This window comes from Nannobrachium achirus (genome assembly GCF_963921795.1).
Source record: "Nannobrachium achirus genome assembly, chromosome: 7".
NCBI lineage: Eukaryota > Metazoa > Chordata > Actinopteri > Myctophiformes > Myctophidae > Nannobrachium > Nannobrachium achirus.
Window position 1 is genome coordinate 29603620 of NC_137816.1, and position 20180 is coordinate 29623799.

Consider the following 20180-nt stretch of genomic DNA (forward strand, 5'->3'; position numbering starts at 1 on the left):
CTCTTCTTCCTCGTCCGGGTCGCTGAGGCGAAGGGACCACATGATCGCCTCCCACCGGTCCCTCGACATCACGTTGGCGGGGAAGCGGAATCCGTAGGGGGCATCGGTCTTCCAGAAATCGGACCTCTCGGGCACCCGGACCAGGCCCGAGAAGAGGACTATCGCCAGGAACACGAAGAACTCCTCGCGCGTGAGAGGCGTCCACTTTTTCGTGTACGCCTTGGCTTCCGTTTCCCCTCTCTTGACGGCGTTGCGGTTGGTGTTCTTTACCAGAGTGCCGACGACTCGGTCGCTGAAGAAGAGCTGGAATAATTCCAAAGGACTCCACGACACGGTCTTGTCGCACGCGGGGCCGGGCTCTCTCCTCGGCTTGAAGGGGCGAGGAGGGGTCACGGAGTGTTCGTCCTCGCTCTCCCTGTTGCGCCATCTCTCGGGTCCGGCCGCGGCGGCGGGTCCCGCCGCGGCGCCGCGTCCGCGCTTCCCCCTCGGGGCCGGCGGAACCTTTTTGAACGGGGGACCTTCGGGTTCGACGTCGGAGACGTCCTCGGGCTCTGACGACGACCACCGTCTGGGGGCGGGGCGACGCGACGACCTCCGCGCGGGTTCGCCCGCCGAGGGCGCGGCGGACGCGGCCGGTGTTGCCGGTGAACCCGCCGCGGAGGACGTGCCCGGCGGCGCGGACGGTCTGCGGCCACGCGCGCCTCTTTCCCGTGAGGCGGCGGGAGGCGTTTGGGAGGGCGGAGGATCTGTCGGCGTGGGACGGACGGACGTGACCGTTCCCCGTTCGGCCTCTTCGGTCTGCGTCTCCTCTTCGTCGGCGCTTTCGGTAAAATCCTCGTCGTCGCTGAACTCGGGGGGGTCCGATTCGCTTTCGCTGTCTTGTACGAAAACGTCCGCTCCGGGATCGTTCTTCAACAGAACGAGAACCTCGTCCACCGACGGCGTCTCCGGACCGGCCATCGTGCCGAGTCGCGAATGACCGTAACTCGTGTCGAACGGTTACACCGACTGGTGAAAAAGAAATGACGCTCGAACCCGCCGCTCTCGCGCGTCTCTTCCGGTCGGCTGTTGGAGCGCGCGTGTGCGTGTGTGTGTGTGTGTGTGTGTGTGTGTGTGTGTGTGTGTGTGTGTGTGTGTCTGTGTAAATGGAGATAAAGAGCCGCAAACTTTCTTTTTTTGCGTTTATGTTTTCGTTACGTTTCGGGGGGGGGGGGGGTTGCGTCGTATCGGCTCGGGGCCGGTATCGTTCGAAAGAGCGAAGTCTCCTCTTGCTGTTTGACGCCTTGTTCGTTCGTCTGGCTTACTGGAACGTGTTTCTGTGCGAGCCGGAAAGTCGGTCGTTCTCGTGTTTTCGGATTGTGCAAATTGTAGTCGTTGCTTTTGAAATGCTTATAAGGTGCGCTAGTGTGTGGATGAGGAAGACAATGCCAGCCGATTGTGTGAGCTGTAGGTCCACTGTAGCCGAATCAACATTGAAATGTATTTATTTTTGGGTCTATGTGAAATACTTGGACAACAATGCAGCCTCTGAGCCCTGGGACCCGGCGACGGCTCACATAGGGCTTAACAGGTTAACAGGTTAAGCTTGCGGCCCGCCTGCACGCACGCTGCGCGCGATTCGTTTTCCGAAAACCCGGCGCGCGGTCGCGACGTGGGGCCGCACTCTCTGTGTGGTTTTTGTCTCTCCCCAAAATCACGATAAGGCCCGCCGGCGGGACTCACGGTCTCGCGGGTCGCACGTTTCCCCACACTGCAAGACTCGCGGTATCGGGATAAAGCACGGTATCGTGTCCGCAAGTGCCAGATAATGAAGTTGAGCTTTTGAAGCTGTGTTTATGTTATTCATGTCGCACTGACATTTTCAATCAGATAAGGAGATACAGGATGGGAACCAACAAGTGGAGCGCACCAGTGCGCCCAGAGAGCCCAGAGAGTCCAGAGAGTCTTTTTCAAACACCACAGGAACAGGATTCGAGGTAAGCAAAATTTCAACTGCATTACATCGCATTAAATTTGCACGGGGTCTGTTTTGGATTTTTAGACAGGGAGCGAATGAAAAGATAAAACGGTCAAAAACTGCAGTTTTTAATAACACTGTTTTTTTCCTTGTCGCAACACAGCAGACTCACACGGCCACTAGGCGTCTGACAGCTCATGGCTCACGGAGGACCGCCGATGTTGTCGCCCATGGACGACCTGGTCGGACGCTTCCAGGATTTCTGCTGCAGAGAGGCCTACGAAGATATCAAAGACACGACCGAGAAGCTGACTAGGGGGGGATTCTATTGGGGCCCGCTGAGTGCCCAGGCCACGGCCCGGCTGATGCGGGACGCGGCGCCTGGCCGCTTCTTGGTGCGGGACAGCGCCCAACGAGACGTGTTCTTCACGATTTCGTACCGCCTCATAAACAGGGTGGCCTCGCGGCGTATCATCCACGTAGGTCCACTTGCAGCCGGAAGACACCGCTTCCGGCTGCAAGGCAGCGATAGCGACTTCGCCAGTCTCTTTGGTCTATTGGAGGTCTATGCGGGCATCAACAGCGGCATGTCGTTGCCGTTCCGGCACCGGGCGCCCACGCTGAAAGAGCTGTGCCGCCGCAGCATCGTGGCCGCGTGCGGCGGCCGGGAGCAGCAGCGGCCGGATAGGTTGAAGCGGCTGCCGCTGCCACCCGCCCTCCTGGATTTCCTTGTGGAGTTTCCGTACGCGCTGTGAGCCCGCGTACGAGCCGTGAGCCGGCGTTGGGTCATCACGAGACGCTCGGCACCCGCCGCCAGAGCTCGGGTGCCGAACGAAAACAGTTGATTTGACATAATATCTTGTGTGTAATCCTGTGTGTACTCTTCTCTGAAAATAAAACCTGTGTGTACTCTTCTCTGAAAATAAAACATACCGAGTGAAACGTATCAGTGCACCCGTCTGTCTGTTTTATTGCCCTTCATCTGAAGGGGGTAATTTTAGTCTTTGCGTCCTATGATAGTCCTATGATACAAACGGGCCAGGTGGGTTTGGACCAGTCTGCGTTTGAGGCCGTGAGAAAGTGAAGGTCATTCAGTGTAGAGTGGGCTGAGTCTTGTGGGAGTGCTGTGTGTATATATAAATACAGCAAAAAAAAACGAGAGTAGATCCAGCCACGGACCGTATCAGACCTTGACCCAAGAATCATGATTGGATTCAGAGCGAGGACGGCCGCCAGCTGCATCCATCGTCATACAATGAACGAAACTGCTGTGTTGTGATGTTTGTACATCGTAAATAATAAAGACCTATTTTTGATATATTACCGATGTTCATTGGTGCATGTTCCGCACTGCGCGCACTCGCGGGCCCGGGAGTCAAGCAAAGTGCCACTGCACGCACTCGCTATTGAGGTCTGAGCGGTGTGGAGGTATAGAAGTTTTCCCTGTTGATTTTCTGCCCCGTGAGATGAGGTCTGAGCTGTGTGGAGGTATAGAAGTTTGGGATATGTTTTGTAAAGATAACGTGTATGTTGTAACAACAAAATAAACGATAACCTGTCTTTCAACGCACAAAGCACCAAGAAGTCTCTATTATTCCCAAAATCGCTGTAAACACAAACGCCACCACTCCGAGACCCAGTCCAAAGCACACAAACACGTCCCATCTGAGTATGTAGTTGGAACAGTAGTGCGATTACAAATCCTTGAATCTTGTGTCCTGTTAACATTTAAACCTGCCACATTTCATACATTTAACATCTGCCTTAACATGAGACACTGGACCGATATATATATATAAAGTTAGATGCTATTTCAAAGCCATGAACAAGCTACTGTTTGTGTACGGACTCGTCTTTACCTTGATGTACTTTCACACGACGCTTATTGTTCGCTTGTACAGCAGGGGCCAGAGCGTACCCTTTATGACGCCACACACGCACATAGACGAGAAGGCAGCTTTACCTTATGGGTTCATGGGTGTGCGGCAACACCTTAGCGTCCTATTAAACTTACTGACAGAGTTTCACTGGCCCGCGGGCACGTCTTGCGCTGTCGTGGGGAGCGGCAGAGGGCTGCTGTACGAGAGCAGAGGACCCGCGATCGACGGTCACGACATCGTGTTCAGGTGCAACGATGCTCCGATCCGAGGTTACGAGAAACACGTGGGCTCCAAGACCACAATCAGGTTATTTTACCCGGAGTCGATGTCGTTAGATACGGCGTCCCAAGACGGGGCTTCCTCCGTACAGGCCATGGTGGCCTTTAAGCCGCAAGACTTGGATTGGTTAAACGCGGCCGTTTTGTGCCTTTCCTTAGACGGGCTCCAGTTCTGGAGGTCCCCGCCCGACACAAAGCTATTTACAAAAACCGTCTCCGTGGAGCAAATCAGGCTCGTCGACCCGAGTTTCCTGCAGTGCGGCAGAGATCTGACTCGCAGCAGACCGACTACCGGATTCGTGGCCTTGCTCATTGCCATAAGCATGTGCGAGAGGGTGACCGCGTTCGGTTTTGACGGCTATCGGGCCAAGAAGTTTGTTCACTACTATGACAACACGACCGCGGGCACGGGCGTGTACGTGCACGACTTTAACACGGAGAAAAAGCTGATGGTCGCATTCGACAAACTAAATATAATAAAGTTGGTTTGATTGTGGTTTACTAAAAACCCATCGAAGCGAGCCCGAAATGTACGGCTGCGTGGGATACGTTTGCGATCTGGTAGCGTATTACTGTAACGCAGCTGTCTGTAGAAACGCCATGTACGCCTATACCGACGCACGCAGGTTCAATAAACTACCCAAGAAAAAGAAAGCCGCCAGCTACGTTACGAAACGCACACCACAGTCATGCGCCACACAGCAAACGTTGCCAGCAGCGACAAGGCCAGCACCGACGAGGCCAGCGAGCAGACCGATCCTGAGCCCGATTGCGGCGCAAGTAGACCCTCCCAGCGACTACGAAGAAGAAAACACCTTATTTTTCAAAGATTTGGTTTTCGCTGAGAAACAACCGAGATCTGCGGACGCGGGCAACAGCGGCCGATCCGAGGACGAGGAGAACGGAGACGACGCCGGGCCCGCCTTTGTGGTGGAGCTGGACAGCGACGAAGAAGAGGACGATGCTGACGATGAAGCGTGTGAGGAAGACGAGGAGGAGGAGGAGGAGGAGGAGGAGGAGACCGATGAGGATTAGGGGTTATTAAAAGATACACCGCACAAAAAAAGAAAAAAAATCACTGAAACATTATCGTCCACCACTAGCGTTCTTCTCATTGTCCTTATCGGGTCCACACCAACATACGAGGCAGACCCATCCAAAAAAGAAAAAAAGAAAAAAGAAAATGTACCGCATGCGCCATAAAAAAAACCCGACCACGGAGGTTTTTTTGACGGGTAAGCACGTGGACTTCATACAAGAAAGCGGCCTGTGGCCGCCCGTATCTATCATGAGTCTGGACAAGGCCAACTTTGTCGATTTGGTCTGCGATTACTTGTGCAGCGACGCGTGCGACACAGGAGTCTTTTTAAAAGCCGTGCAGCGAAACTGCGAAGCGTACAGGCAGCACCTCGTCAACGAGGGCTCGGTCGACACCGTCGCCGACCGCAAAGAAACACGGACGCTGAGTCCTCCGTCGTCGGACGACTCGGATTCCGAGGGTGGTTCGGGCGGCACCGTCGCCGACCGCAAAGAAACACGGACGCTGAGTCCTCCGTCGTCGGACGACTCGGATTCCGAGGGTGGCTCGGGCGGCACCGTCGCCGACCGCAAAGAAACACGGACGCTGAGTCCTCCGTCGTCGGACGACTCGGATTCCGAGGGTGGCTCGGGCGGCACCGTCGCCGACCGCAAAGAAACACGGACGCTGAGTCCTCCGTCGCCGGAGGCCCCCGCGGCCGCCGAGCTCGACCGAGCGTCGACGGCCGAGGCCCTGCTTGCTGCCTGCGACTCTGAGGCACAGTATGCTTTGGTCGTCGGCATCGTGACAAAGCTGCTGCTAGACAACGTCGGCAATGTCCTTTCCAACGATGCTGCGAAGAACAAGTTTCATGAAGCGGTGAGAAACTTGCCCGGCGGAAACCCGCTGTTTGATTCGAAAGCCGACTTCTACGGCCTCGGCGACCTGAAACCCGTGTGCACGGAGAACACCGACGAAGTGGAAACCGACGACTATCCGTACGGCAGCGTGTACGAAACGACACCGCAACAAAATGCAACAACTTGTTAAAATTACATGTTTAGTGCGAGTCTTGCTGAAACGACACTATTTAAAAGTGCAAACCGACGACGTCGGTATCCGTACGGCGGCGCGTACGAAACGACACCGCAACAAAATGCAGAAGCTGTGACATGTTATAGTGTGAGTCTTGATGAAATAACACCATTTAAAAGAAACCATTCGCTTGACTCAAAGAGTGATTTTGTTTGCACGATTTTGAATGTGTACCACAGGCATGGGAGGGGTCTGACTTAAACGTTCAGCTTCTCCCTAGGCCCATATATAAAAAAATACACAACCAGACTTGGTTTGCTCAGACATGGGTAAAACAAAGACAGTCCGTTTCCCTCCGGACATCATAGCGGCCGACAACAGGCGCTGTGGACGTAAGGCGAAAAAAAAGAAGAATGCTCTGGTTCCAGAAATGGCTCCCGCCATACGCGAATTGATCGATTGCGAAGTGAAAGAGGCCGCTTCCGAAGACGACGAAAGCTTGTCTTACTCCGTGGACAGCGACCTGATTGTCAAATTCACCGAAACCAGAAACATAGTCTGCCACGTATATACGGTGAACTCGTCTGTCCCGGGGAAGAGGTTTGCCAAAACAGACTTCCACCAGCTAGCCAACGGGATCGTCAACGCCACGCGACAAGAGAACGGGCTTTGCGTCATGGTGACACCTCCGCCACGCAATGCTGAGGCCGACGTCATGTGCGTCATCTACCTGTGCGCCGTTAAAGGAGCCTTGCTGCGGGGGAGAATAACGACACAAGACGCAGTGCGAGCACGCTTGTTCAGCCAGAACGTCGAAGACGTGATGTACCATGGGAACCTAACCATGCTCCGTAGGTGCTGTCCACCGTCCCGGGCCATCCCGACCGTCCAGGTCCTGTACATGCCCTTGATGTGGCACTTGTTGTTCAACCTGGATCCCGACTGTGCAGCAGACACGGTCTGTTGTGGCGCCATGTCGTACTATTTCACCCAGGTTCTCAAAATGTCCACTGAAAAAAAGACCGATCTGTGGAACTGCGTGTTTTCCGAACTCATGCCTAAAATACACAAACTCTGTGAGACGACGGGGGAGTCGGAGGCCTCCGGCGTGGAAACCGCCGACGCGGAAACCATCAAACAAGAGCAATGAACCGTGTGAAATCGTTGTGAAATAAAAAGTGAAATGTGTGTTGAGTGTGTTCTGTAAAAAAAATAAAAAAATAAACAACAAACTTTAAATCAAACAGTTTGCTTTATTTGTTTTTAAACACAGTGCTGATTAAACTCTTTTTCCAAGGTTGTACTTTGTAAATACCCGCGCTCGGTAGTGGCAAAAGCGGAACAGGACAATCAAAACAAAGTTTTTAGGAAGGGACCAGTGGACAAGAGATCCAGCACAAGTCATTTTCAGTTGCCTGCTGACAATAGCTGATTTACAAACAGACGAGTGTACGTACAGTGAAATAAAAAGTAACTACAATACATTAGTAAAAAAATATACTGCACTATTTTATTATTTCACCAACAAATTTTTTTGTCATTTGCTTTATTTTTTGGCCGCAGGCTTCTTTGCTGCGGCTTCTTTCGCGATGGTCTTTTTCGCCACCACGGTCTTCGGCCCTTTCACTACCTTTTTGACAGCAACTTTTTTGGCCGGCGCCTTCTCGAGCGTTTTTTTGGCCGCGCCTTCTCGAGCGTTTTTTTGGCCGCGGCAATGCCGAACGTCCCACGTGGTCGCGGTTTTGGACTTTGGGCATGGCGTTGTACCAATCGAGTATACGCCTTATCAAGCACACGTAATTTGCCGGTTCTTCGGCCTGCTGACAAGCAAACATCTTGTCCCTGTCGTTTCCGCAGCGGCACATCCTAATCACCTCCGAGAAGAAATCGCTGACCCTCGTGATGTCGAGAGGCAGGCTCAGGTCTTGAGCCAACGTGAGCACTTGATGGCATTTTAATTTCGGAGAATAGCCCTGAAATACCCAGGCGAGTAGTTTGAACAGACGCGCTCTCGTCTCGGGCCATATGTCCTCCGTCGTTTCGACGCCCGCGACTCCCGGCGGCATCAGCACGTCGCGCAAGTGCTTTTTCCGGTCTTTCATGGCCCACATGTCGTAATACATGGCGCAGTCGCAGCGCCCGCCGCCGAGCCCAGCGAACGCCAACGAGCACGGGACCCAGCCCACCGAATCCCGACTTATTGGCTGCACGTGGTCCGAAGAGATCAAGATGACGTGCGACACACACGTGTGGTACAGTCCCAGCAACACAGCCTGTCCCACGGCTCTTGTGAGCCACAGCGCAAACCGCTCTTCGCGGCCCGGGGCGACGAAATCGCTTGAGGCGTCGAAATCGCTCAAGCGCTTGTGGTACACAGTCACGGCGTACTTGTACACCGACCCGGGCTCGCCGGTCGCTTTGTATCCCCGGACTTCTGGTATCTTGGACACCACGTCTGCGAACGCAGACTCAACGTGTGGGCTCAGGTCCGGCTTCTGCCCGGGGGCGCTCGTGACCTGCAGCTCGACCACCAACGAGACCCTGTCGTGATCCTGGGTTAGGAGCCACGGGGAAGGCCTCCTCGCGCCCATCACCACGTTTAGAGCCTTCGTTGGTCCCGAGATCTCAAAGAAATTTAACGGTCCCGTTTCACTGTCGCGTGACTACAGCTTATGAAACCGCGAGTCTAATATTTTATGGCGCACAAAGTCGGGAGTACGAAATGAACAACGGCTTATTGGTCCTTATGGTGTCCCGCGCGCTGGACCTCATTGTCTCTAGAAATGACGCGGAAGCCGTATGGTCAATGAGCGAAGCTACAAACACTCAATGGTCTGGGTCAGAATTAGTGTTCGATCTGATCTGGCCACTGATTGTGCACTGTTTATGTGGTAGCCTGGCCACTCCCAGGGCACTGAGATTTATTTTGGGTCAGAGGCTCCCAAACACACACACTCCCGGGGCCGCGAGTGTGAGCAGCGCAAAGCCTATGTGAGGCTGGGCTCACGAGAAAATCGTGATCTCAGCATCGCATACGCTTTGCGCTCTGCTGGACTCGCGGGCCCGCAAGTGCGTGTGCGTGGGTGTGCGCGCACCGCGAGCCCGTAGATCGGATCTTTTCAGCGAGCGTAAAAACAGTCAGAGAACTCCCGCGTAAGCTCAGAGAGAAACTGCATTATTTTATGTGAATCGGCACGTGTGTGCACGTGTGTAACAATGAAAATAAAAACCATTACAGCCACACATTCATGACATTGGGGTTCAACTTTTTATTAACCAGTTCACAAACGGTGGGACACCAAACGACAACGGCCGTTCACGAGGTATAACACATGACATGCAGCGATACAGTTGGTCAGACCTTAGACCGCATTGAGGTGATCTCATTCTCGTGGATGGGAGGGTCGCGACGCGAAGCCGATTCGTGCCGGTGTCGGGAAACACGGTTCAGTCTTCAGGCCTGTATGCCTGCAGGACCTGCAGGACGTTGAGCAGCTCGTGGTCGGCGGGGAATCGTGCGAGAAATTCGGGGGTTCTCACCATCTCCAGAAACGACTTGCAGCTTTGTTCGCCCCTGGACATGATCGCGTCCACAACCTTAATAGCTCCGTGAAACTCGATGCCATCTACAGCGCGTTCCAGAACTTCTTTATGGTACCCGTTAATGACATCGTGCTGTGCCAGAGCCTCGATGAAGTAAGCCGCTCGCAGGCTTATGATGGGCGCGAGGTCTCTCCGGTGGCGAAGCACCGCCTTTTGAAAGTCGGCACCTGCGGGGACGTCGTGCGTCCCGAGCTGGTGCAGCTCGGACAGAGCTGGGTGTTTCGTTATCTCGACCTGACACAAGTACTTTATGAACTTTTCGCACGACGCGTTGCCCTTCGCTATAACAATGTCGATCAAGGTGACGCCCACATCGCCCTTGTAGCGGCACGCAGTTTTCAGCCCAACTGCGGCCGAGTACACTAACAGGTCTCTCAGGCACATCTCGTCTATCATACGCACCGGGTCCTTGCTCACGTACGAATTGAACAACAGCTTATTGGTCAGTATGGTGTCCCGCGCGCTGGACCTCATTGTCTCTAGAAATGACGCGGAAGCCGTTTGGTCAATGAGCGAAGCTACAAACACTCAATGGTCTGGGTCAGAATTAGTGTTCGATCTGATCTGGCCACTGGTTGTGCACTGTTTATGTGGTAGCCTGGCCACTCCCAGGGCACTGAGATTTATTTTGGGTCAGAGGCTCCCAAACACACATTGTGGGTTGTGCCTTAGAACGCTATAACAACGACATCGCAGTAACATAAAACAAAAACCCTTTGTACGTTCACTCAGTATCTTAGACCCATGTCTCGGTTACTCCTACTGGCCGCTGTGGCCAAATTTGTTCTCAAACAAGATAGTGGCGAACACATAGGCAAGGAACGTACTCAGTATCTTAGACCCATGTCTCGGTTACTCCTACTGGCCGCTGCGGCCAAATTTGTTCTCAAACAAGATAGTGGCGAACACATAGGCAAGGAAAAAAGCGAGAGTCACAGGCTCGTGAGTAAAAACAGACAGGAGCGTGGCCTCAGGACCATCGGAACCGTGGGTTCCGTGGGCTCCATACTCGTCAAAGGCAAGGAAAAAAGCAAGAGTCACAGGCTCGTGAGTAAAAACAGACAGGAGCGTTGCCTCAGGACCATCGGAACCGTGGGTTCCGTGGGCTCCATACTCGTCAAACACGATGTCCACGGCGACGGCGCGAGCAAACGCAAATACGCGGACGAGTCACGGCCTCAGGACGAGCCTCTGCCGCAGCGCGTCTCTCAACCCTCGGCCGTGTTCCCGTTTGAGAAACAGGGGCCCCAGCAAGTCATCGTGGGTCCAAACTACGTGCATTGGAACGACGGCGACACGAGAATAACGCACTCGTATAAGCTGGAGGTGTACTCGTCCACGCGGATCTCAGAAGAAACCAGGCTGTTCGTGAACCCCGCCGAGTTCGTCAGACGGCTGAGCAAAGACCTGTTGTGTGGCCTGACTGGAGGCTACGTGAACACCGCCGAGTCCGATGAATACATGCCGACGGTTCGCAACGTGATGGTGCTGATCGAGGGCAAGAACTGGAACCACACCCTGCTGTCTGTACAAAACACCACGGCCAAAGACGCGCATCCCGCACAGATCACCGGCCCCGGAAGACACAGGCTCGTTCGTTTCACGGTAAACCTGGGGCTACACTGTGCAAAAGAGATGACCAGAGCCGCCTTGCAGCGCTTTGTGACCATGAGCGCGCTCAAAGGCTTGGTTCACCACAAGTGGCTCCTGGAAGTCAAGAGTTTGGACGAGGTGCACCTCGTGCAGGACGGACGGCACATCACGAAAGTCACCCTGGGTCCGGACGGTCAGATTGTCGGCTCAACGGCCCGTCCGAGGGACGCGTGGCAACCGGCGCCCGTGGGGACCGTAGACTACAAGGGAACGCACACGTTTGCGGAACGCCGCAAGCTGTTCCTGACCGTGATCGGACCCGATCTGTTACAACGGCTAAGGGGGCCGCACAACCTGTTTGAGGCCGAGAACCAGTCCGAGCTCAACGCGCTGTGCGGAAACATACAGTGGGGAGACTGGCTGAGCTATTACAGAAAGGTGGCGTATTGGGTCTCGGCCGGATTCTGCCCGCCTGAGGGCCGCGACCCAGAGCTCTCGCTGGCAAGCTGCAACGACGAGGGCGACGATTGCGGGGACGGCCGTCTGATGTTTCCGAAATGTCTGGTCGGGCAGGAGTTCGTGCCTTTCCAGTACGTGTTTGAGCTGGCCGCGCAGCCCGTCACCAAGGCAGAGAGGATGAAAGTGGCGAGGTTGTGCATCCTCGCAGCAAAGAGCACGACGGTGAAGCAAGCGTACACACATTGGATCGACAGAGCCGATGAAGGTGTGGCCGGCAACAAATAAAACCCACTCCTGAAAACTGTATCACCCTCGCCTCGAAAAAAAAAGAAGAGGGAATATAGATCGCTAGATAGATAAAAAGAAAACACTTTAAAGATTGTTACCATGACACAGGACACGCACATGTGCTGCGACCAATGTCGAAAAGAACTGAAAGAGATACAACGGTCCGAATTGAACATTATCTTCGGCTCCCCGGGCTACAGGGAAGCCCCCAAAGCGATCTGCCGCGACAAGACCTCCGAGACAAAAAACCTCAAAGCCGACGAGTTGCAGTGGATCGTGCCCAAGCACGAGATCGTGCACAAAGCGAATGCCATCCTTCTCAAAGTCTTTCAACGCCTGTGTCAGAAGCTCTCCGTACCACACGCAAAAGTGTGCGGAGTCATACAAAACCGGTCCCGGCACTGCACCCACAGCTCTTCCGACAGAGTCCCCAAAGCCACTTGCGTGGCCTGCGTTGCGGAAAAGCTCACTCGCGTGTGGTGCGGGCGTCTGAGGCGCAGCGAGGAAGAGACAAGGGCATACTTTCGGATGCTGACCGAGACCCTCTCCTCGTTGGTGGAACCGTTCAGGTTGATCGGCTACATCGGCAAGGGCAGGATCTTGTACAACACGATGCAAAGCATCTCACGCGGGATCGGGTGCTCGGACATCGCGGCAAGACGTGCGCTGAAGGACGAGCTGCACGCTTACAGGACGCTCCACGCGGCGCCTCAACCACCGACGGAGACCCGGGCCATCGTGCCGCCTAGCTGCACGTGCCTCTCGTACCTGATCGACGAAGAAGACGAGGGGTGCAACTTTATGTGAATGGGCAACAGCGTATGATTCAACTCATGTCTCGTAACCTTGTAACCTTGCAATCGTATGAGATCGTATGTATCCCCATGTAATAAAAGCAACATTTGTGTGATCAAAACACACGACGGTTTGTTTTTTCTTTTACTTGAATATTTGTTTCATGTTGTATTACTTTTTGAGACATTCCCGGGCCCGGAAGTCAGGACCGCGGGCTTAAAGTGGCCAAAGTCCCGGGCCCGGGAGTCACGCAGTGGCACGCCTGTGCGAGGCTGAGATCGATCTCAGGCCTCGCATAGGCTTTGCACCGCACGCACTCGCGGGCCCGGGAGTCCGGCAAAACGCAAAGCCTATGCGGGGCTGAGATCACGACTTTCTCGTGATGTCGGGCCTCGCATGGGCTTTGCACCGCACGCACTCGCGGGCCCGGGAGTCCGGCAAAGCGCAAAGCCTATGCGGGGCTGAGATCACGACTTTCTCGTGATCTCGGGCCTCGCATGGGCTTTGCACCGCACGCACTCGCGGGCCCGGGAGTCCGGCAAAGTGCAAAGCTTATGTGATGCTGAGATTACCAGTTAGGCCTGGTACTCCCACAGGCCTCGCACTGCGGTGGCCCGGGAGTCCCGCGGTCCTGAGGCCCATGGGAGCGAGATCACAATGGTTTTTTCAATGGTTTTTTCTTTACACAGAAGCTAAAAGGGAATTTCCCTAAAAGCACCACATCCACACGCAACACACCATATAATCAAAACCAGACAGACTGCCAATATAGAGACATGTCTTTGGGCCTCAAATACCAGGGACCGGGGGAAAGACATCAAAACCTTGCTGGGGAAACACAAACAATTTGTTCAAGGTAAGTTTTACCCCTGCCGCACGCATGACACGCATGGCCCACGGCACCGTGTGTCATTAAATCAAACCGAGCTATTTTCTCCTTTCTTCTTTAATCCAACTCCCCCCTTTCTCAGAGTGTCGGTGTTCCCCGGACCAGAACACGCTAGAGTATATCGGGCTTGAACTCTTCCAAGATTCTTTCGATTGGGTGCGCGTGGTATCATACCTGGCCCTCGTGACCCACGTCACCAACGCACTTACCGACGAGGCGAAGAACGAGATTGTGTTCAACATTGCACATGTGAGCTTTTGCGTGTGTAATAAAGCAAGCTTAAAGCACACCGGCGAAGAATTAAATTGGGTGAGTGCCGCACCGCATGTTGAGTGTAAGTGATCGTATGTGGTGTGGTGGTGTGCTGTACTGTACGTTAAACTCCCCTCTCTTTCCTTCTCTGCCGTTCCCCCTTCTTTTCACACAGGAGGACTCGCAGTACAACTTAGACAAAAGGCCCGGCGGCGGAGCCCGCGTTTGCGGCAGGTCCGCCTTCGGACAACGCCACACCGCTTCGAGGCAGGCGTTAAGAATCCCTTCTCCGAGAGGTTCGGTGGCGTTAAGGCTTCTGTCAATGTGGTGGATGAAGCGTGTGAGATCTGCGCAGAGTGAACGCCTTCCGTCTTGGATATATTAACACAGAGAAGTATACTGGAGATGCTCGCCCGACAAACCTACGGCTGCACCATGAGGCGCCTAATCGTTGCAGCGACTCTGCTGTCGCTGGTCCACGCTCTAGGCGTCGCAGCGGGGCCGGCAGTTTTGTCGTTGCAAACCGCGATCAACGCTCACGAGAACGTCAAGGGAAGGGACGAGCCCGGGACTGAGGAGCTTCTGTCTCCCGGAGCCGGGACTCCGGGACAGCAACCTTTAGGCAAGGAGACCGCAGAGAAGAGCAACGGGGGAAAAGAGAAGCCCGGGACGGAGCCGCTTCAGTCTCCCGGAGCCGGGACTCCGGGACAGCAACCTTTAGGCAAGGAGACCGCAGAGAAGAACAACGGGGGAAAAGAGAAGCCCGGGACGGAGCCGCTTCAGTCTCCCGGAGCCGGGACTCCGGGACAGCAGTCTCTTGAAACCAAAGAACAGACCTTCGACAAACCCGCCCTCTCCGCGACTGCGGCCAAGACGCAAAGTCTTCCCGTGTACGCCGCGTTGAGGTCCGCTCTGGGCAATTCAGCGGGGTCGGCATCTTTGTCGTTGCAAACCGCGATCAACGCTCACGAGAACGTCAAGGGAAAGGACGGGCCCGGGACTGAGCCGCTTCAGTCTCCCGGAGCCGGGACTCTTGGGCAGCAGGCAGAGTTTTACCACAACGCGGTGTTTCCGGACGCAATGAAGGATTCCAAGTCGACTAGCGAGGTTGTCCGGGCCACGATGGAACACATGACACTGTATTCTATAAAGCTCGCGAAGAGATACTTTGCTAAGATGCTGATGGAGACATACTGTGCTGAGATGCGGATGGGGAGAGCTGCTAAACACGCAGCGGAAAGCAACGTTTGGATGGAGACATACTGTGCTGAGATGCGGATGTAGTGCTTTGCTGGCCAGATACGGAGAGCTGCTAAACACGCAGCGGAAAGCAATGTATTTTGATTTTCAGTCACATAGCGTACTCCTAACATTGCACTGTGACTATCTGTCTACATATATCTTAGATATAATACTTAAGTTGTTAGTTTTAGAGACCAAGGACAGGGATCGGGGAGAGAGAGACCGGAGATTGTCGTGTACAGGGGTCCGTCCTATCTATGTGTGTCGTTGATACTTTGCCCAGCGCGGGAGACCGAGGAGAGAGATCGGGGATCGTTTGTACACGGTCCGTGCGCTCACAACGATCCCCGGTCTCCCTCCCCGGTCTCTCGCGCTGGGCAAAGTCAAGCTACATTCAAGCTACATTTGTCCCATTCCTCTTTCGCGCTTACTCTATTATGTGTGCCCCTGTGTGCCGTGTGTCTTTGTGTCTTTCAACATGTTTCTATTTGTGTGTTTTTATCACATTTATGTGTTTTCTCATCTGTTCTATCTAGTTTGACCTGTGGTGTACATTTGTTTTTTTTTCATCTGTTGTATCGTGCCGGAGGAAAGACCCACGATAGATGAATGTTTGCAACATGAATTCTTTGCGAATGATGAAATTGCTCCGTAATGTTTGCAACATGAATTCTTTGCGAATGATTAAATTGCTCCGTAATGTTTGAAACGTGATTAAATTGCTCTGTAAATGTGAGTTTTGTTGTATGTTATTATTTCACACACGCCACACAAATAAACCACGATTGAGTGAGAGCTAGAATAAGATATAATGGTTATGTGGTGTGTGTAGTGTGGTATTTTACATTCAAAGGTAGTAAACGACAGACAGACAACATCGTGTTGACCCAACAATCCTTTACTTTAATTCACATCTTGCATCGTGTAAAGCACATGTCGTGAGTTTCAAGTCACATCTTGCATCGTGTAAAGCACATGTCGTGAGTTTCAAGTCACATCTCGTGAAACCTCAACGTTCGTCGCAACGCAGCAGGTCCAGCCTGTCTAGCGCAGTTAGCGCCGGGACGCAGTACCTCGCCATCCTTTTGCCGTAGCACATCGTCATGGCGGAATACAGGGCCAATCTGCTCATGTTTTCGATGACGCCGAAGGGCATCCTATCCCAGTCGGGCCCGTCGTAGGGCCGCTGAGACAGGAGTATTTTGAGACGTGACAGCTCTTCGTCGCTCAGCTGGTGGAACGCGTCCTGGTCCACCTCGGCCAGCGCGTCGTGTTCCCCACACGCGGCTTCGAACGCCAGGGTGCTTTCGGCCAACTGTTTATCGTAGTCGGACACCAGTCTTCTCAGCGCGTCGGTGACGTGCTCGTAACATCCCGTTTTTTGAATGATGCGCCACAAGACGGCTTCGGTGGGCATGTCGTCGGTCGTCCATATGGCGTTACACACGTTGATCTGTGTGATTCTGAACTCGTCACGTAGCTTTTTCACCACTTCGGGCCTGTCCTTTAAAAAGTACAGGAGCCGGTAGAACACGCTGACGGGCTTCGACATCTTGCGAAGAGCTGCGGTCTGCTCACACGAGGGTTATGGGACGAGTCTTTTATATGCGCGGTGGGGTCCGCTCACACGAGGGTTGTGTGATGAACCACAAAGTGTAACACACAGATGCAGATACAAACTATACGGTGTACCGCGTTTCACTCACGGTTTCGTAAGTCGCGAAACTGAGCCATTTACCGCCCCGGGTCTTTTTACCCACCGTACATTCACCACGCCGTCACTGCCGTTTGTCCGTCTTGTAGTGTTGAATGGTGTTGGAAGACGTGCCCAGAAATACCCAAGAAAAGCCCGAAAATACCCAGGAAAGCCCCTCGGATAAACAAGAGGCTGGCCTTGTGTCTAGTATATAACTGTGTGAGGAGATGAACCCTTCTCTTGTGAAAAAAAAACTAACAGCCTTTGTGTCTCGTGACTTCTGATGGTAGCGTAATACGATGGGAAGAGTTTTGGTCACGGTGCTGGTGCTGCACTGCCTCGTTATTGCGATCGCGGCTCTCACTTACGAAAAGACGGCCGTGTCGGCGCAGTTTCTCGAGCAGGACGACGAGGCGTGCTACATACAGGAGGCGTTCGGTGCTTCCACTAAACCCAAGGGAATGTCCGACGTGAGCCTGTCCGTGCAGGTGACGGACAGAGGCGTCCTGCTGAACGCGGAATACACCACCAGCGAAACCAAGCCCGTGATGCAGCAACGGTTGGACCGGCTGATGGCTCCCCACAAACGCAACGTGTCCAGGCACTTCGACGGCTTCCAGATGGTAAAGTGTCAAAAAGCCATGTCGCGGAGGTATCCGCTCTACGCGGCGAACTTCACCGTGACCGGCAGGATGAAGCTTGTCGCGAACTGTTCCGGGTCAAAAAACGGCACGTTCTCGCTGTCCGCCCAAACCATGTTTTCCAACGTGAGCGCCCGGATCGAGATGCGAGCGACGTTGATCGGCGCAACCCAAGGCTCGGTAACCTGCAAAGAACAGACGTGCACAGTGTTGTGCCTGAACCACACGGACTACTACGACAACGACGCCGACAACGGCACCGACACTGGCATGGAGAGCTCTCGGGACGACGACGCGGAGTTACAGATCGACGTGGAGTACGACGTGACACTAACGGCCTCCGCAACAAACAGCACCAACAACGACACCGAGAAGTACGTGCCGCACGACGAAATAATGGCCAAGATCCTGATCGACGTGGCGACGGAGAATCTGGCGTTGAGGCCGAACTGCAACTGCTCCGACTGGCCGCGGTCGCCCGAGTCGTCCGATGAGACGAACGCGGCTAGCGGGTGCAAGCTGCCCTTCATGCGGGACTCGAAGCTGGTCTACACGGCGGCTCTGACCGAAGTGCAGAATGTCACGAGGTACAACTACAGCTTCGTCTGCAAAGAAAAGATCGTGTCCGGTCCCGACAAATACATCGGCAACCCACACGTGTGGAAGAGTTACAGGGGCTACGAGGGCCTGGTCAACGCCACCTTCTGCGACAGGGACACGGTCGATCGTCTCCTGAGCCTGTACATGTACGACTCCGAAACGACCTCCTCTACGATGGACTTAACGGGGAGTGCGCCTTGGATAGGCCGTCTCCTGAGCCTGTACATGTACGACTCCGAAACGACCTCCTCTCTGATGGACTTAACGGGGATTGCGCCTTGGATAGGCGAGTACGAGTCGTATGGGACGCCGCTGAGGGCCATCGACGTCATGTACGTACACTGTCAGACCCCCGAGACCAAACAGACCAAACGCAAGCCCAGATCGGCCGACGACAAGCCCGCGGATCATGTGGACAGGACCAGCAACTTTGTGGTGTGCATCATGCAGTACGGAGACGAAACGGCCTGCTCTCACTTGAACGACAGAAAAGAAATGAACCGAATCAGAAATCGGAGAGCGGCGAGAGCCCGTCGAGCCCCTCCGGTGCCTCCGCGGCGGCCCGTGTCGCCGCTCAACCCCCCGCAGCAAGAGAACGCCATCAGGGTGGCCGCCGAGCCGGGCGGCCACCTGCACGCAATGTTTAAAGACTACCAAAGCCTCGTACAGATGTACGGGACCGACGACGTGAACGTCGCTTGGGCCCAGGCGCAGGGCGCCCATGCTCGGCACAAGCACTTGTTTACACACGATGCCGTCGAGCACATAAGGGCCGAGACGGAGAAAATCATACTGGACACCAGAGCTACGAGGATAGTTGGCGTGCAGGGAGGTCTTCCCCCTCTGCCTCCCAAAGGCGTGATCCCGCCGAGAAGCCCCGTAGCGCCGAGAAACGCGGCCGCTGCGGCGGGAGAGGCTGGAAAGCAGCAGAGTGGGGTTGTGGGAAAGCTGAAACAGAAACTCACGACCTTTTCCGAAAGGATGCTGCCCCAGAAACCCATGACCGTATCTTCTCCCATACGTGCTCCGCCACACTCGCCGGTCGCTCCGGACATACCCCCGTTGCCGTACGGCGGCGGAGGAAAGAGTTCTCCCAGACTGCGCCTGTCCGTCGAGCACAACGCTTTCGGTCAGGCTCACGGCGACGGACGACTGAGCCCCTCCGGGCTGAGCCCCTCCCGACTGAGCCCTCCCAGGCTGAGCCCGTCCCTCGAGCGCGGGGAAGGGCGACTGAGCCCTTTCAGACTGAGCCCATCCAGCGAGTACGGACAGGCTCACGGCGGCGTCAGCCCTCGATCCAACTCACCCGGCCCGGGCGGAGAAGACATATACTCCATCGCCGGGCCCGGACGGACTCACAGGGCCGTACCGGTGGACAAACAGAACAAAGTCATGGCAACTCTCCAAAAAGACAGGGTGCCGCACGGGGGTTTGTGCGGGCCCAAAAGAGGCCTCAACGAATGTTCCACGAAAGCCAGCACGCCCTTCGGTGGAAAGTCGCCGAACACGGGCCCCGTGTCCAAGGACCCGTACACGCTGTTGGATCCCGACGGCAACGGACAATACGGCGTGGACAACAGGGGTCTCGGCGGAGGAGAGCACATTCACGTGAAGCGGACGTCCACGAACAACATGATGAAAAATGGCGGCGTGATGATGGGAGCCATGATGGTGGGGATGGTGTCCAGCGGTATGACTTCGGCGACAAAGACTCAGATAGACGAGATAGTGGGGAACAAGTACGAACACGTGGACCCCGGCAGAGCCGTGGCCCTGGTGTTGCTGCAGAAGCTGGACCAGTTGGGCTCGGGCCTGGCCTCGGCGGGCATGATGGGAGCCATGATGGGCGGAGGGCCGGCCGCGTTGGCTGTGGCTGCCGCGGGGATCGTCATACAGGCCGTGACGGGCCTCGTGACCATGGCGCTGCAGATCTACGACATCAGGTTTCCCAGGA

At 54.8% G+C, this 20180-nt stretch overlaps 2 protein-coding genes across 2 annotated transcripts; both read left to right on the forward strand.

The window, feature by feature from the left end:
- Window positions 1-2154: 2154 nt before the first annotated feature.
- LOC308288690 (suppressor of cytokine signaling 1-like) lies at window positions 2155-2712 on the forward strand (the record flags this gene model as incomplete). The annotated part of the gene is made up of 1 exon (XM_080730160.1): window positions 2155-2712. One exon carries the CDS (start codon window positions 2155-2157, stop codon window positions 2710-2712), a length of 558 nt encoding a protein of 185 aa, XP_080586286.1.
- A 1168-nt stretch (window positions 2713-3880) lies between these two features.
- LOC308288691 (CMP-N-acetylneuraminate-beta-galactosamide-alpha-2,3-sialyltransferase 4-like) lies at window positions 3881-4606 on the forward strand (the record flags this gene model as incomplete). The annotated part of the gene is made up of 1 exon (XM_080730161.1): window positions 3881-4606. The coding sequence occupies one exon, from the start codon at window positions 3881-3883 to the stop codon at window positions 4604-4606; it is 726 nt and encodes a 241-aa protein (XP_080586287.1).
- Between the last annotated feature and the right edge of the window lie 15574 nt (window positions 4607-20180).